Below are 18,945 nucleotides of genomic sequence, written 5' to 3' on the forward strand. Positions count from 1 at the left end.
TTAAGATAGGAAATCAGCTGAAAGTGACAAAAAGCTGCTGGAGCATTAATGAGAGGAGATTGAGGTGAGTCTGAGAGATTTGTCCTAAAATAGGGAACGTATTCCTGTAAGGAAGGATGGTGAAATAAGAATGCCGTTATACAGATAAAAAATAACTTAATATGGCATATTCTGTACAATTTAGGTACTCCTTTAGAAGAAGGATTAATTCAGGACATTACAGATGCAAAGAAGGGCTATGGGGATTATTGGTAAAATTGACAACTTTCCCTGTGAAAAGACCACGAGAGCGTGACTTTATTAATCTGGGAAGACAGAAGCTAGGAAGTGCTCCTCATGAAAATACATAGAAAGAAAAGGAAAATAACAGAACGCTCTAAACACTCTGGATTCCTCTTTTTTAATAAAATTAATGACTTCACTGACCAGTCACCATGGTGTACATGTAGTTACACATCCAGAAGCTTCGTGGTAGAGTGGCTTATTGCCCTTGGTGCTTTTCACTGGCTGAGGCAGCTCAGTTTTACTTTCTCTCATTGTGTAGGTAAATGTAAACTTTGTTCTCACATCCCCAGCCTGTGCAGGTTTGAGGATGCCGTTCTCACAACAGTGTTTTTCAATGAGATTTTTCTTTGATGTGGAAACCTCACTCTAGAGCAATCTGAGAACTTTTGCTGAAGTGAAACAGTGTTTTGTACAAACCTCTTAGACTTAGAAGTATATTCTTTTTTACATCATTCTGTCCTCCCTATGGTGCTCTCTGTCTAGTCTTAAAAGGCCACGTTGAGATGATCTCTGGTGACAGCAGCAAGATAAAGTGATGTTACCAATGGATGCCATGGCATTGGCTGTAGTCCTTTTGAGAATGCCTTTATGTTTTCTACCTCAGTCAGCATAGGTAGAGATAATCAGATAATTTAGCTGGATTTTCTGCTGATAGATGATGTCATTTTTATTCCTGGCACTTGGCTCAAGCAATAATAGCTCAGTCCTTCATGACTTGATGCCATCATGCATGCGGTGTTCCCAGTGGTTATTGTCAACTCTAAAGAAAGAGAAGGTCTCTACTTATGATTTGCCTGTTTTCAGAGTTGAGTGTAATCAAATTCACTCAGTGTTTGTGATAACATCCATTCTGCTGAAGAAGTGTTGTGTCAATTAGCTCTGTGTACAGTGTGAAGATTGCGTGATTCATTGACGAGTGGGATCGCTGAGGTTGGAGCAGTGTTTTTGGAAGTTAGTGACATAATTATAAGTCAGGTCAAATATATTCCGTAAATCAATGTTCCCAGCTGTCCTGCAGTTGAATGCAGATGATTTATGGATATAAAATCTCTCAGAGGAAAAAAAAAAAAAAAAAAGAGGGAAGGGGAAAGATTTCATTAAAGTAAAACTTGAACTACATAAAGCAATTTGGTATAATCTTTACATTTGAAACCAAGTCCATCACCTTGATTCTTTTTACTCTTTATGCTAATAAAATGATAACTGCTAGTTAAATATTGCTTTTTAAAGTCCGTGTTAATTGTGGTAACAGTTCTGGGAAATTCTATTAGTTTCTGCCACAGATGAGTGTTTTCAGAGGTAGTTAAATAACATCTTTATTCCAACTGGGACCTCATTGTCAGGTTTCTCTTCATTAGATAATCTTAAAATAGCCTTAAACTACTAGAACTGCTGCAATACAGTCAAGTGTACCGATTTTTTTTCTCCCTGAGAGACAGTTCTTCACAAGGAGAGAAAAAAAATACTGTTGGCTGATAGCCTAGTGAGAAGTCCGTCTTGTCCCAAAGTGCAGAATGTGATTTAAAACAGTTATGCCTCCTGGGTACAGCCCGACAAACGCTGTCACTTACATGAGAAAACAATATACTGTAATCCCTTTCTCATCACTAAAGTGTCAGTTCAGCACATGAGGCAAATGCCATCTCTGCAAAGATAGTGTCACTGTCCTGTGCTTGTATGGCTTTGCATAAGGGCAAAAATAACCCCATCTCTGTTTCTAACTATCCCCAGGAAAGTAGTAGCCAGAAGCTGTCAGAGTACAGCAAAGCCTTAGAAGTCATCACAAGTGTGCAGGTTCTGAAGATGGTTGGGCAGATTTGTGGGGAGAGAACAACTGACCTGAGCGAGGCTTGTTTGAGGCTGGGAAGGAGTTTTGAAGAAGATTTGTTGTGTTCTTGTCCTACTTTTGCATCTTTCCCAAGTGACGTCTAGCAGATGTCTGACCTTTGGTCTGACGTGCTTCTGTCACTCTCCTGTTTTGTAAGCTGCATGAAGTGCTCTGCTGTCTTTTCCTTCTGCCAATCTCGGGTATGTGCTGGTCAGGTGATTATGATGGGACCCGGGGGGATCAACAAAGGTTTCATACCATACCGTGCTTGTTCTCTTAGGCTAAGAAGTGCATGAATAACAAATGGAGATACCTGACTAGCTTGTTTTTGTCACTACCGTGCCTGATGTGATACACTGAAACTTGCATCTGAAGCCTGAAAGATCTTCAGTTGCATTTTTTTAAGAGAAGGACCATGGGGCAAACACCAAGAAAGCATTACCTTCATTTCTTACATTTTGGGCAGTAGAGCCTAACGCGTGGTTGTTAACTGAAATACCAGTGGAATTACAGTGTGGTTCTAATTTGATAGGTATATTTAGTACCAATTCATTTGATCAGAAACTGAATCTAATTTCTGAATTAATATTATCATTGTAGTGTTTTGAAGCATTATCTATTTAATGAATCAGATTCTGCACAATTACTTCAAAATTACAGTGTCTGGCATGAAAACGTTATTGAAGAACACTGAGTTTATTAGGATTTTTACACTCGATTTTAACTACATAGCTGAAATCCTTAATCCACTTTCATCTCTAAGTATCTGCACTTTCACCTGAGGACACTGGGAATGCATTAAATGTTAATGAGGATGCCTGTGTTGTCTTGTGAAGCGACTGCATGCAGCTGTATGCATAAATACTCTTCCCTGTACCAAAATCAAGTGGGAGAGGAATGTTATAGGGCTTGATGGTGTGTGGATAGAACAATATCGTTCAGTAAATGTTTGTCTAATCCTCAGAGACAGTGTCGTTTGACCTCTAGTGTAAAGGGAAATTTTGTAAGCGAAGGCAGTTACTTTCTTAAAGTGATGCTAAGACTTTTTCCAGAATTGGTTTTCAGCAAATGAGCTCTTTGTGCATCTGAATTGCACCAGTGAGCCAGGACCATCTCAGTGTAGCAACAGTGGTGAAATGTTTGGCTACAAAGCTTCCAGTGTTTTGTATTGCACCCTATGTGGAAAATGTTACAAAATCCTTTTAGGTTATTAAAAGGAAATATTGACATATTGTGACATATTGTACGCTAAATGCTATTGGATTTTTAGATGCCTTTCACTGGACCATCTGAGCTGTACCAAATATGTTTGCAGTGCAGCATGAAGCACAGGTTATACCTGTGTGCACTTGGGATAAAAAGCTCAGAGTACCTGGTTCATGTGTCTCAACTCAATGACATGAGGTTTAAATTACGACCAAATATGTCAGGAAAGGGTTTCTTGTTAGAATTCGGTTGTTCAGTATCTTGAAAAGTAACTGCATTGAGATGTTGTGCCTTTTGTATCTTGGGAAGAGGCGCTTTAAACATTTAGTGCTTCCTGGCAGAGTTCAACTTGATGCTATTTTAAAGAAATAAGAACTGAGGAATTCAGAAAATCCTCCTTTAGACATAGTTTCCATTTAAAATGTAGCATTCTAAGTTACAGACTCAAAATGGAGAAGAAGCATCCCAGAAACGGGAGGAAGGCTTTGGATGATGGCACACTTATTTTTTTTCTGTATGTGTGCTACCCATCAAGTTTTATATAATGACAGCGCAGCCTGAGCCCATTTTGAAATGAAAAGTGTAGTGAACTTAAAACATTACAAATGAGCCCATTTGTGCAGCTTGGAATTCCTCTAAAATCAAGAATCTGAGCAGATAGCATTGAACTGTTCTCAATCTTTTATTAGCAAATGATTTTCTTCGTCACAGGACAGAGCAAAAGCTGTTCTCTCCCATAGTGGAACTGCCTCACTATTGCATGGCTGATGGTCATTTTTTTGAGATCACCTTTGATTTGTCATTGGTTGCAGCTGAGGCTGCTTCAGAACAGCGCTGAGAGGTGAGATGTGCTGTGGTGGCCTCCTTTCTAACAAAGTATGAGCTGCCATTAGAGAGCTGCATTTGTGTTAATGCCCTTAATTTTCTCTCCTTTCCCCTGCTGTCCTTCTCTAATACAGAGTTTAGAAGCCAACAGCTGTGCCTCTGCTAAATGCATGTTCTGAGTCTGGTTCTGTAAGTTGAAGATTCATAGCTGTAATTAGAGGGGCACTTTTGCATTTCTGCTCACATACTGAAATAGGAAATTTGGTTAAGCAGAAAAGGAGCTCTGTATATTTCCAGGGACTCATATGCTATTAGACAGGGATCTAGTCTTTTCTGCACCTATCTGTGTTTTGCTCTTTGGACAAAGATATTTGCACTGCAAGTTGAAAGTAAGCAAATCTTCCCATGATTCCTGTGTTTACAGTGTGCTGCAGGGGATAACAAGGCTCCCGGTGCTCTTTGCCCCCACCTTACTATGATCTGGAAAGCATCCTGGTTATTGCAGTGCGAGTGGTACACTCAGGAACATCAAAATACGTGAAAAATAGAAAATAAATGGACTTAAAAAATAAAAGAAAATGAAAACCATGTAACAGATTATTAACTTTTGATTCTAGCTGATTTTTAGTGCCTTAACCATCACTCAGCTGTCCAGACTTTGCAAGGTCTTTTGCGTAGTCCATCTAGCATTTGACATCCTGCCCCCAGCCTGACTGCAGGGCACCTGAGAACAGAGCAGCTGGCTCGCCGCTGCTATTTCAGGGCCTGACTTGTTCCTGACACATTAAATGAAGATCATGATGTAACTGAAAACAGTTTTAAAAACACATCTCATACTATCCTTGACACTGCACTTTACATGTAAATTGAAATTGCTGGCAACAAATAAGAAGGTATTTTGTGGACTGTCTGTGGAAGGTACAAACTTGTAGCTGCAAGAATTGCTAGACCTCAATAAAATTTATTTATGCAGCCAAACACTGGGAGTAACTTCCAATAACTGCAAAATTAAATTTAACAAGATATGTCAACTGCAACACTCATTGCAAGTTATTATCATTGTATTAGTCAATGAGATTCTGTTTTAACAGGTTATATCCATCTTTCTAGATAACTTTCTGGTATTTGACCAGTATACAGTTGAGCTATTACTTTTTAAATACACCAGCTCAAATATCAAGAAGCAATCTTTGGAGATCTATGCAATGCTGGATGCTTAAATTGCATGCATGCTTCAGAAGCAATTTAACAAAAAAATCAGTGTTTATCGACAAGAATCAAACTAGGATGTGGCTCTGGGCAGCCTGGGCTGGTGGTTGGCAACCCTGCACATACCAGTGGGGTTGAAACTAGATGATCATCAAATTATGATTACATTGTCTTTGTGCATGCTGTGGGTAGCTTTCTGCAAGTAGAAAATCGAGTTGTGGTCCCTAGATTATGCTAGGTGTTAGTGGGGGTTGGCTTTGGAAGTCTTGTGGTGAAGGTTCAGGAAATGTCAGGTGCAAACAGCTTTAGAAAGGTCACTGCAGACTGAATGATGGGAACTACCACGGAGAAAAGGAGTTATTTACTTCACTTGGGAAGAGCACTGAGGTAGTAAAATGCTTCTGAAAATCTCAGCTTAATTTTGTCTCTAAAACTGATAAAAATCTGTTTTAGTTACTTTTGATTGCAACCAGATTGTGTGTAACTACTTTCCTTTTTCACTGTTGTGGCAGTTAATGTGAATTCCTATTCCTAAGCTACTGTCTCCATGAGTTCTGGCCATGAACTCTTCAAAGAAAGGATCTCAGCTACAAGGAGATCCTCCTTGGAATTCCTGATATTCTATCTTCTGATACAGTATTTAATTCATCGCAAGCACAATATGAGTGAACCAATGACTGCTTCTTGTTTGAAGTTCCAACATACTAATTTTAAACTTATTTAAAAGAGTTCATAATGGAGTAAAGAAAATAAGGGCGAAAGAGCTACCTTCAGGCAGCTTTTTTGCTGCCTGTGTGGATGGGAAAAGTCATAGATATGTAATTTAAATGACTATGCAGCCTGAATATCTAGCTATTCAATGTGACATTATAAAATGCTGAAATAAAGTCAGTCAGTAGAGCATTCTGACTGATCTAAGACTCCAGTGGAATAACTGATGTAGAATTTGGTCAAAATGTACCATACACGTAACAGATAACCCTGTTCAGATTTACAGAATAACTAGAGCCAGCAATTTTCATATGCTGGAAGGAAAGAAAAGTAGCATTACTAAATGTTGAAAATTAATTTTGGAATGTAAAACAGTATTATTTTAGGCGGAAAAAGGTGGTCCTCTAACTTAAAAAGCAGAAATTGGAGACAAGTAAAACTTGGTTATATTTATGGTACAAAAATAAAGGCAAGTAAGTGCTATGAATTTGCATTTTAAAAAAAGGAATCTTAATTTTATCATACTGTGAATAGCACAGGAGCCTCCTACAGGAGTGGAAAGCTACCTGACTAATGAATTAAAAAGATATGATTAACTGGAAGCATAACAAAAGCCATTGGGGAACATCTATTTAAGAATGTTTCATGATTTTGAAAACCTGTGTTAATCTTGCAAGTTTAATTATGTGAGGATAGGCTAGCCTGAAAACTTCACGCGAGTTAATCCTGGTGCTTCAGCAGCCTGAAGCTAAGCTTAATTTGCAAAGCCCGGATTCCTTGAGAACCAACTTGAGTGCTGTGCTGGGTTAACTGACTTGGTTCTGTAGCTTAAAACCAAAAAACAACAATGAAATAATAAAGGTGTATGTATTTAAAGCAGCTAAATGTTACAATTTGTTATTGAAGTACTGACAGCTGAGTGATCAGAAGCAAAAAGATATTTTTGCTGCTAAACACAGAACACATTCTGGGAAGTGGTGTTAGATTGATTTGTACTTGATTTGGACATATCAATTTAAACAAATGACATTTAGTGTTGGTTTTACTCCTAGGGTACTTTAAAAGGGATTTCACTAGTCTTTAGTAGGAGATGAGGAGCAGAATTAAAAATGAATATATGAACTGGTCTGAGGTTGAAATTATGAGGAACGTGGGAAACTTCTGCAAAGATAAACCTATAACAATGAATTTAATAATGAAAACGTAGCATAACTGACAAGTCCAGAAAATACAGCTTTTAAATGCTTGTTGCATATGTAACAGAAATCCACTCAACTCTCCCACCTGCTCCTGTCCCCACCTCCATCATCAGAAAGATCTGATTGTCATGGGATGGAATGTGCAAAAGGAATGAAATTTAGTCAAATGCAACAAGAATAGCCCGTGCCTAAGATGGGCAATTGGTCACTGCATCTCAAAAATCTAGCACCTTCTAGAGTAGATAAAACCTCCCTTGCATACATCTAAACCAACTAATACTATGTGTTAAAAGTAAGATAGAAAGGAAATTAGTGGATCTCCCCTGTGGCAGATGAATCATGACCCCCATGACAGTGAGGACTGATAGTGGCAGCAGAGAATCAACAAGTCATTGTACTTGTAGGGGAAATGAAAGGAATGTGTTTGAAGCACTGGAGAAATCATTGATGTTTTCTCCTGAAGCCCAAAATATCTGGATACCTTGAGAAATGCACTTCTGTCAACATGGGAGTTTGATGGGTAAATGTGGATTTGCGTTTCATGATTGTGTTATCTGAATTTCTGTTAGATGTGAACTCAAGCAACTGACATAAGAAAAGGATGTTGCAAATACCTTACATTGGAGTTTATTCCTTATTATATGCTGGGGAATCTACTCCTTAATTTCTCCTGGCGTAAATCCTCAGGTGACTGAGGGACAAAACCTTACCAGAGCTGTCCTTGCATTTTAAAGAGTAGCATCTTCCTCTTCCTCATAGTCTGAATAAATGCAGTGAACACATGGTAAGTCTTGACATGGTAAAGGCAACTTTTCTCTTTGCAAAAACCTTTTTCTTGAAAACCTGGTAATATAGAAGTAGTTTAGGAAAGTAAGGAAGTACTGATTGAAATTAACCAGTTACAACAGTAGATTGATAAGGTGGCAGAAGGATGATTTTCTGAGGAATGTGATAGCCTTTCTGAAACTTCCAACCCTGTACTATGCAGATACACAAAGCATATCATTTCTAGGCTGTTATGAGTGAAACTAATGATGACTGAGATGACAAGCACCTTCTGCCCTGTCCTTCTCTTTGGCATGATGCCTGTTGAGAGCTGAGGTCATTGGACAGTGCTCATCAGAAATAGGTGTGGTCTGTAGAATTTGGATCTGATCTCCAGTTCAGCTTAGCATTTCTGGTTGGTTGTACGTGTATTTCTGATGCCTTCTGTATTAACCTTTCTGGATGGTGTAGAAGGCATATGAAGTTGTAATACCGCTCCTGATGGAAGAAAACTCAATAGGCCATGAAAAGATTTACCCTGTCATAAATGAAGTGACTCAACACAAAGTTGATATGCATGCTTATTCTCCTCTCCTTCCCAGTAACAACATAGAACAAATTTTTCAAGGGTATACTACGTGAAGTCTGCATTCTGAAAAATTTGTTATAAATGGATTCTTGTAAGACAAATCGTGTAGAATAAATTGTTTTCCTAAGGAGCCAAACACAGCTCTTTCAGTGAAGTATAGACAAAAATTATTGATCAGAGAGCGTTTGGTTTTGTTTTAATTTTTGGAGTCTTGCAATTCATAAGCACTATCTCATTCTATGACCATTTGTTTCTTCCTGTACTCTGTTCATATTTTGTTAGGCTAAGAGGTTCTTAACTAAATAAATAGATCTCAACACATTTTCAGAAAAGGTATTCCAGGGAAAAAGCATTGGTTGGAATTATGTGTGCTGTTATGATTTCTATCCCAAAAGAAAAGGCCTGGAAGAGGACAAATGGAACCGTTGAGGTTCTTGCTCTGTTCCCCCTTCCCCACCCTGAGAATGTTGTAAATGCCTGATCAAACTGTCTGAGGATGTGTTATTTTCTGTCTGTATCTAAAAACACAGGATAACCAATGAGGCTTCTCCCATTAATACATTTCTTTATCCCTCTTTGGAAGTATTGTTTTTTATCTAGTGAGTCTGTGAGAGTTTGACATTGGATGACTTTATAAAACATTCTACTAATTGGATTTGTTAAAATAAATAAATCAAACACTAATTGGAACGTGCCCTGCCATTATTTTTGCTTACTGAATTAGATATAATGGCGTGAAGTCCTTTTTATCATATTTGTGCACTTATTTAAACACCCCCCTGGCGCACACTTCTGCAAATTCAATTATATATTCAAAGGAGGCATTCAATTTATGCAGGGCTGGTTTACATTTAATCCGGGAGCAAGACTCAGTAACTGATGATAGGTCTGCTCAAGATTAATTAGCATCACTCAGATGAGCAGTGGCATTGTTACAAGCCTGCAGTGTAAAACAAGGGATATTTTATCTGTCCTGTGTGAGCTGTTATTTGCTTCAATATGACCCTTTTCAGGAAGGGAACGACTTCATCCTTGTTTGGCTTTCATTTTGTGAAAAGAGATGGTCAACACCGCATGCATTATCTTAGCAGTATCAGAGTCATCTCAATTTCCTTTCCTTTTGCCCTACTTAGCAATTGTATTTTTCACTTAATTTTTAACTGATTAATGGAAAGATTCTAGTTTGCATCCTGGAATCCTTAGCCCTCTTAATAATTAACGAAGCACCAAACCCCATTTTGTTTGGTGTGCGAGTGCTTTACTTTTCCTCTAAGCTGCTTTGTGATGCTGTGGGTAGAACTGTGACGTGCAAACCTAGTATGTAAATTTACAACATGATATCTTTTATTGTGAATTATTTTGTCTGTTAATGAATATCCCAGTTCTGCTGTCAAGCAGTTATGTTTCAGCGATGGATGATTTTGTATTAAGATGGACCTTATTTTGTGGTGTTTATTCCCTTGTTATGTTCCTGCATAGCTGTAGCTTTTAGGTATCCATATATGTGATGTCTTAGGAAATAGTAAATATTAAGCTTGTGCTGCTATCCGTGAAAGGAACTCGTCTGCAGGTTTTAGCCTGCTGTACTGTTTTGGAGTCACTATCCCTACTTAAGCGGGCATTTACAGTCCCATGATTACATTTTTGTTTAGACTGAAATTAATTAGTGGAGAATGATTAAATTTCCAGGGATCTGGCAGCAAAGTGTTCGTGTAGCAGAGGGATGGCTCCGTCCCGGCAGGTTAGCACATGTGTAAGAGCAGTTAAACACCACACATGCCTTCAGCTTGCTGTCTTGCCATCTTGCTTGGGAGCTTATGGACCTCTCTCTCTCACACACACACACACACACACACACTTGTGTGTGCTCAGACCCTGCTGCGGCCTGAGCAAGGCAGCGGGCTGAGGCCCCACAGGCAGCAGGGTGCTGCTGAGTGCTGGTGGCACAGATGGGCCTGCAACTGCCCAAACCAGCTTCAGGGAGGCGAGGGGAATGCTCCCGTTTGACCTGGGAGCCATACATATGGTTTAAAGCAGAGTTTGATGCTTAGAAGATTTGCAGTGGGTGTCTGTGAGTGGGTGCTGGCAGCGGGGCACCTCTGGGAGGAGAAGGCCGTGCTGGGCACAGCCACTTCCACAGGGCACAGATTGTTACAGAAAGGGCAAAAATGTGAGAAACAGTGCTGTGCACACCAGGGTCAGTAAAGAAGAAGAGCATGTGAGATGGATGTTGGATTTCTGAGGTAGAGCAGGATGGGGTATGGAAGGCTGCTCTTGGTCACCTGTTGCAGCCACGTTGCCATGTTTGTCTTCTGTGAACTAAAACCATCAGCAAGATGTATTGTAGATATGAGCAAAAAGCACTTAAAATTCTGCAGTATTTCAAATTGTGTGATTCTTTGCCTGCACTTACTGAAGTCTTTCCTGTTTAATAATATGGTATATGCTGTATTTTAACGGTGATAACAGAGTTGATGGCTGTCTTGCTCACAAGCGATCATGGCTGTGTCCCAGCTAGGTTCACTCTTAGTTCTTGTCTCTTTTGTCACTCTCTAGCAAAAAGCTGACAGGTGCTTTCCTCTTCTTGATCATCCAGACTGAGCTGTTCTGTGCTCCCTGTGCAGCCACTCTCCCTGTGCAGCTTATCCAAGCCTTGAGAATCGACTCCAATGTTTTTTTCCCTGTCCTCATTTCCTGCAAATTCACCTCTCCAAATTCCAATTCTGTTGCTTCCAGTAAATTAATCCATCTGGTTTATTGCCTTGTCACTTTGCATTTGGTGGTTCCTACGCTAACTTTTCTTTAGAAATGTAGATGTGTTGCAGCTGCTTTTAAGGCTCTCCACAGTTTTTCCTTTCTTATCCAATCTTACTACAAGGGTTAGTCTTGAATTTCACACAAGATGCTTTCAAGCTTTCTAAGGTGTTGTCTCTTATCAGTAGAAACTCCCAGTTAATTTCCAGAAGCTCTCACTACCCTTGTTCAGCTTGTTCTCCAACTTCACCTGCCTCTGCGTACATAAAACAACCTAGTTAGCTAATTGTATCTATATATCAGCAATTACATTCCCTGTTAAATAAGGACTGTTACCCTGTATTTTGTTGTCATCTCATTTTGCTTCTGAAACTTTATATCAGCACCTGCGTCATTTTCTTTGTACATGAGCCCTCATGCAATTGTCTGGCTTGATCAGAGTATTTGTTTATTCCTTCATAGAAATAGCTGAGAGACAGCACCACTTATTGTACTCTGTAGTGTGCTGTAGAGAGGTGGTGTGCAAATGGAATATGTCTGAAGTCCTCCTGATAGAGTGAATCTGTCAAAACTACAATGCCCTGCGTGGAGACTGAGAGCAGAGTATTTGATATCATTTCTTGTAGCTGCTCACTACGAAAAAGGTGACTTTCAGTTGCATTGCATGCTCCTCACAGGCAATCCAGAACACCTGTTTTTCGTTAGACACTTTAATGAGCACATTTAATATTTTAAACTTGAACTCTTTCACCTAAATCAAATTAAAACTTTAGGGAAACAGCTGAAGTGTAGTCCTGCTCATTTTGACGGCTCTGAAAAGCCTCACAAGCACTGTAAATTTAAAGCAAAAATACTTTTAGAAATTGTAGAAAATACATTTGCAAGGTCTCTACTGAAGCAGGCAAGGCTGGAAGGGTCATGAAATCTGCTATACTCAGAACTGTTTATATTAAAATTACGCAACATAACAATTTTTTCTTTTAGGACAAGCTTAAGCTTTGAACTTTTCTTTAACAGCACCGAGTATGGTTAGGTACTCTATCCAACAAATCCTTCAAGCTTATATGCTTAAGTAGGAATAATTTGTGTGAAGTTTCACCGGAATTTTTAGAAAACCAGTTGTGGTTGGAGTGCACATTAAATCCTTGAACAGAATAAGGATTTTGTGAGGAATTTCATCCCCACTTGAGATGGGTTTGGGTTTTGTTGGGAGCCAGAGAGAAAAAATATACACGAAAACTAAAGAATGCCTAAATGACCCACTGTTGGGTAACTGTTATTGAATGGAAACCACTTGTGTACTTGCTATTTATTGTGCATGTGTAGGGAATGCAGCCTGTGGGAAGGTAAAGAGCCGGGAATGTCTCTCTGCATATAACTCTGATTCGTGTCAGGAGCAATTGGCAGTTTGGCTGGAAAGGCAAGATCATGTAGCCCTGAGCACTGCTCAGTCCTTGCAGCTCCAGAAGTGTTAGATATGTCCAGCTGACTTTGGAGTACTAGTAACTGCAGAGAAATTTCTCCTTGCTTCTGTAAGAGAAAACAAAAGCAGGGCAGTGACACTGTTGTCATAATTAAGGTCAAAACCCAGGCACCCAATCTACCTGATGTAATAGATCCAGTACTGCAATATGTTTGGCAAACCAAGCTGGTTGGATGTGATGTATGTACCTGAGTCAATGGAAGAGTGGTTCAGCAGTGTAGTAACAATCTACTAATACTAAATGAGGACTAAACTAGTTGAATTTGTTTGCCTCACACGAGTCCATGTTGAGATATATTTTTTTCTTGATTCGTAAGTGTTCAGACAGCTGCCAGATGATAGTTAATCACTTTCAAGTATTTCAGGAATTGCAGTAGGAAAGATCACTGGAAGGTGTGAATGTTAGTTTCCATCCACTTCTTGTTATTCCCTTGTTGTAGAGAAATTAAAGGCTTGCACTCAGAGGTCCAGTTCTGAAAGATCTGGAGAAGTAGATACGTGTCACGTAGAACTTCGTGGTTATTAAGCATAAGAGATGGTTGCAAGGAAGGGTGCACTTTCTATAGTTGCAACCCAACCCAGTGTAATTTGAATCTTAAAAGTGAAATCAAGCGAGTATCGCTGTTGTATAGTGATACTTTGCTTGTCTTTGCCATTTGGGTTCTTTCTCCCTCTTTTTTTTTTTTAATATCTGACCTAAAGGTTTCTGTAAATATCAGTACTGGGACCCAAATGCATGTGCTTATTATGTGCAATTGTCCGTGAAAATGTTAAGAAAATAGGTTGAAATAAAGGGAGCTGATAGAGGAGAAGAGTAGCAATGGGAGAAGAAAGACTTCTAAGAGATACAAAAGGTTGAAAATTCAAAAATATTTTCTGGATATCTTCTCTGCTCCTGAAATATAATATTTAGGAATTTTTTTTTTTTCAAGTTTCTCTCTCTGTAAACCTAGGTACGAGAAATTAAATGATTTTAGTATAATGATTATATATAATATTAATGCAGGAATGCATGCATTTTTCTTGTTTCTAGGTGGCTGTTCCTTTGATGAGCACTACAGTAATTGTGGTTACAGTGTGGCCTTGGGAACCAATGGATTTACCTGGGAGCAGATCAATACCTGGGAAAAGCCAACGATGGATCCTGCAGTCCCAACTGGTAAGTAAGAAGCCTCTGCAGCAGCAGAGGTATTACTCCTTGTGAGGATCAGCTGTTAGCCCTGTACAGGTTGCTGATGCACATTGTGAACATATAATAATACTGTAGTCTTTTCAGCATTCTCTGAAGAGCTCACAGTAATGAAAATTCCCAATGGTTTTATTTCTTACTGGAAATTAACATTATATTGTTGGTGTATATATGGCATAAATCCTATGGAATGCTTGAAGAAAAGCATGTTTTAAGAAAAGGCACTAAATTTTTCTAAAAACCATAGTTTGTGCTTTTTGGCAATTGAAATAGCCGAAGGCCCTGCTCTAAAGCAATTGACACAATGGCAAACAGAACTGGCCAGCCAACTTGACTGCAGTCATTAAGTATTTGTTCCAGTTAATTGATTGTACTCTGACAAGCATGAACTACTTGGCAGAATTAACATCTTGTGTTGTTGCAGGGGTGTTTTTATGCCTGTAAATTATTGGGCTAAGAAACTGAAATTGCTAGGTGCCTGGTAAGGGAAGCACGTAGAGCTGATGTAACAATAGTTTCCTGCTGTAGCCATGGGTAGACAGGCTAGTGTTCATCCCTGCATGTTAAAGCTGTTAATAGAAACAAAACCACAAGATAGCTGCTTTTTTGTTTGTTTATTTGTTTTAATTACAGCCTAAATTGGAAGCTGTTAGTAACAGAATCTTTCAAAGTGTGTGACATGTAGGACTACTTGTTTTGGCTCTGGTATCCCAAAAGTTAATTCTGAAAGTTACTTCTCTGGTCTTGTCTGTAAGAATGTATTTCATCATTCTGAATGTGTTGACTTTTTAATAAGGGCAGTTTTATTTCTACAGCTCCTCAGCTTCAGCTCTTGTGTGTCACACTCGCTGTTCGTAGTAGACCTAACTAGAGAGACACGGCAGATATTTGAATTTACAGATCTCAGAATGATCTGAAGGAATAGGAACACAGATAGCTGTGATGCCATCTGGAAGGCAAGGAATTAATGGGAGGGCTTGTACTGGAAAAGTTCAGTACTTTGCTAACTCCAAATGTGAAGGAAAATCTATCTTCCTGCCTTCCATCTGAAAGTGTTTTATCATCTGAAGATGCTGGATCCGTGGAGAAATTGATAGACAATCAACAGCCTGGAATGGCAAACAAACCCCAGAATAGTACAGAATTATTTTTCCCAAAGCAAAGTAGATAGAGATACATATGGTCCTTTCTCTTACTGCTGTGTTCCATGTAATCAGGTAGCACTAACAGTTAGATCAATAAAGGTGTTAGAGCAGCTGCAAATAAACGACGACAACAACAACAAAAAAAGCAACATAAAAAAATGCAGAAATCTTAATTGTATTAGTTATATGTATATATTATTATATTGTATGTGGAAGAGGGAAGGCTTCTAACAACTTGTAGTGTGCTGATAATGAGATATTATTTAAAGAGACCTTAAGGAGTATGAGGGGGAATGACAAAGTGCTTTGCTCTACTAATTGATGTTTCAGTACTAGTCACAGAGAACAGAAGGTCAAATCATTAGGTTGGAAAAGAAGGCTGACCAGAGCAAATGTGTACAGAACACATTTCTCCAGTAACAAAAATATGTTTTCAAAAGCTGTCCAAATGATGCTAACCTTGAGGTAAATTATGGTGTTCAATTAAACTGCCTCAAGCTTGCGGAGATGCTAGAGCTATTACTGGGAGACTGTATTGCTGGATGGAATCTTAATGCATGTGTTGTTTGTATTGGTTACTCATTGAAAGTCTGTTTTGTGAGAATAAAGGATTACTTAAAATTCATCTAGCGGCAAAGCCAGCCAAATAAACTGGTGAACAGCACGTTCCACTCCTACAATTAGAGACATCTTTCAAGCCAGAGTACTAGAACATTTGGTGATTGACTTTCTATTCCATTTAGTTTTTCCAAAGCAGCTGAAGCAGCACGATGCAAATCCATCGAGTTGCAAGGGTGACAGAGGTGGTAACTGTTTGGAATAAGCAACTTCTGGTGGCCAACTGTAGGCAAGAAATCACTTTTAGCATGGGCAGGAGCAACAGGAGTGCAAGAATGCATAGAGTTCTGAGGATGCAAGCAGCAATGCATGTTTTCTTGATCAGGATGCTGTTTTAGACACTACACAGTTCTTGTGTAGCTGGAATCAGATTAAAATACTGTATTGTGAAAATGGTAAAACGTGTGAGCAGGCATTAAATTGGTTCCATGATCCTAAATAAGTCTGCAGCGCAACCTGCTGGGAAATGTTGGCAGAAAAGTGTGGCCTCACCCCATCCTGGTCAGCCCACATTAACGTTGCTGTCAGAGCTATTTCCTTGTTTAAAATGTCAGCTTTCATAAGCACCAGCAGGTCCCTTTGAATTCAACCAAGCCACAGAATTCCATCCTCCTGAATACTAATGATAACATCTAGTGCTTTTTACAGTCCTTTTCATCGTTAGATCTCAGAGTGCTCTTCAGAGGAGGTCAGTATCATGAATGAGAGCCTGAGTTTGTAGTACTGTGTAATTCTCTGCTGAGACACTGCTGCCTATTTTTATTTTTATTTATATTTTTTTTGGAATTAAAATGCACTCCTCAAAGGGGAAAAAAAAAACCCGCACAATTAAACTGCTCTATTAGCCATGTAAAAGTTTGTAGGCAATTTGTTTTACACCATTGCTAGCAAATAAACTGTTTTTCATGAATTTTGTGGTTAATTCCTTCGGGCTGGAAACTGTGTTAATTGGGGGATTAAGAAACAGATGTTTGTTGTTTCAAATAAACGTTTCAGAAACCTGAAATAAATTAATTGTAGGTATCCAATCCCCAGACTTTGGTGCAACTCTTTCCACCTCCTTGCATGATAGCAGGAGCGATTATAACAGAATATTCCATAACAGATGGGTGTTTACTTAAGCCTGAATATCCTCAGTGATGAGTATTCTACAGCCTCTGGGCTACTTGTTCCACTCTTTGAGTTATAAAGGTTCTCAGTACTCATCTTCCATTTTCCCTTTTATGGCTTAATCTCATTATTTTTTTCTCCATCTATGACTAGGAAGAATAATCAGTTGTTGCTCTCTTTTATTATCTCTTACATAGTGTCTGGTTAAGGCTTTGTTTCCCAGGACTAAGTATGACCCAGTGCTTTTAACCTTTTTTAATTCAGAATGTTTTGTTTCCTTCTCTCTACTTCATGCCTTCAGCCATTCTTTCTTATCTTTTTGGGGTATTTGCCTAAAGCTCTCTTACTAAGCTGGGATTTGAAACTCTGCATGACAGTCCTGGCAGGATGCACAGCTCTAATTCTGTTCCAGAAGTTTAGACTACAGCAAGTAGTTATGTCCTGCTCCTTGTATTTCCTTCATGCTTTTATTCCCATTTTTATTCCCCCTTTTTTTCCCCCATTAATAACTAGTCTTTATGTGCTTATGTATTAGATGATTTGAGATGAACATGGGGTTCTAGCTTGTGTTGAATCACAGAAAATACTTCCTTGGTGGTAAAAGGACCTGACCTTGTGTGTATTTCAGAGGCAAAAGCTTGGTTCATAGAACAAGTTCTTGTATTGTGTTAAAACTAGTGTTGGAAAAATACTGGCTTTACTTTTCATGTTATAACACTGCAGCATTCCAGGAACCCTGCACCTGCCTACCATCGCAGCATTTGTGAGAATATATTAATAATGGAAGTATTTAACATTTAGCATTTGCATGTTCAAAGTATTTTACTGGCATTTTCTAATTAACTCCAATGGAGACCTAACTGGGCTGACTAGGCTGGAGCAATTACTTTAATTGTGTTAAGTACGGTCGTTCTCTGAATGCAGAGCTATGGTGCAATGTGCCTTTGTGCAGCAGTGTCTGTCAGCGTTACACCGACTGTTAATCTCCTGGTTGGTTGGGTGAAGTTGCCCTGTTCTGTGTTAGCAGAAAGCAGTCGGCACGCAGCAGTTGAATGTCTGGCCTCATCTTCCTGACTGCTGATTTCCCTTCATTTATACAAATTGGCACTTAGTGTAAGTGCTAGTTTACTTTGTATGTATATGTGTGTATACACATAGTCATCTTTCTGTAAAGATGCACAATATCACTGCTGTTTTGTGCTGAATCAAGTAGACACCCTGTTTGTCTAAGAAACAAATTTAGATGAGCTTAGAGATGAGTGAAATGCTTAGAAGAAATTAGAGCACTCAGAATTAGCACTGTAGCATTTGCGTGTTCCTTAGCAAGTGCAGGTTGCTTAGCTTTCCTCACTTCACAAAAATTTCACCAATTTTCCACAAAGAAACAAGGCCCATTAACAGTCAACAGTATTTTCATGCTAGAAATGGATGCATTGTTATCTAAGGGTTGAAACTTGCTTGAAATGTGTAACTCACAGTTTGGAAGCTGCAAATAGTTGTGGGAAATGCCACGAATACATAATTTTATGGGTTTTCTTGTGTGTATCTGATAAGTGTGTACTTATCAAATAGCTGATAAGCAGTGTTGCACCACAGATTCGGAAGTGTGCATGTATTGCTTTTAAACTTCTGCTGTTTACATTTGAGCTAAAGCATTTTAACTGTTTTACAGTGCTTCAGGGGACAGAGTAGGTTAGTACCAAGTGACTGTCAGCTACCCTGTCGATTGAAACCCTAATGGCAAGTGCAACACTGAGATGAGCAGTTCACTCTTCAGAGATGCAGTCAGCATTTGTCCTATATCTGTCCTCACATGAATTTGGAGAAGGGCTCTGTGCTGAATCCTCATAATGCTAGATGTTTTGAGATAGTGGTAAGGTTAAGACATGAACACGTTCTGAGTACTTTCTTGTGTGAGTCCATATTGCATGGCACAATGAAATGAACGTAGCTTGAGAGGTGTTTGGTGTTGGAATCGCATTGATCCCTTGAACATGTAGCAGATTTATTCTTTTCTCTTGTAGCAGAG

General features: G+C 39.0%; 1 protein-coding gene across 12 annotated transcripts in view; it reads left to right on the top strand.

The window, feature by feature from the left end:
• Window positions 1-18,945, top strand: part of PTPRT (protein tyrosine phosphatase receptor type T) — a 554,909-nt gene that overhangs the window by 107,415 nt on the left and 428,549 nt on the right. For all 12 annotated transcript variants that reach the window (XR_014887677.1, XR_014887680.1, XR_014887679.1 and 9 more), the window contains exon 2: window positions 13,888-14,013. Coding sequence is in view for 3 of the 12 variants with exons in the window: in XM_085241335.1 (XP_085097461.1) it covers window positions 13,888-14,013 (126 nt within the window). In the remaining 9 variants the exon portion in view is untranslated. The remainder of the gene's footprint in view (window positions 1-13,887; window positions 14,014-18,945) is intronic.

The sequence above is a fragment of the Meleagris gallopavo genome, chromosome 22, assembly GCF_905368555.1.
Source record: "Meleagris gallopavo chromosome 22, MGAL_WU_HG_1.1, whole genome shotgun sequence".
Classification (NCBI taxonomy): domain Eukaryota; kingdom Metazoa; phylum Chordata; class Aves; order Galliformes; family Phasianidae; genus Meleagris; species Meleagris gallopavo.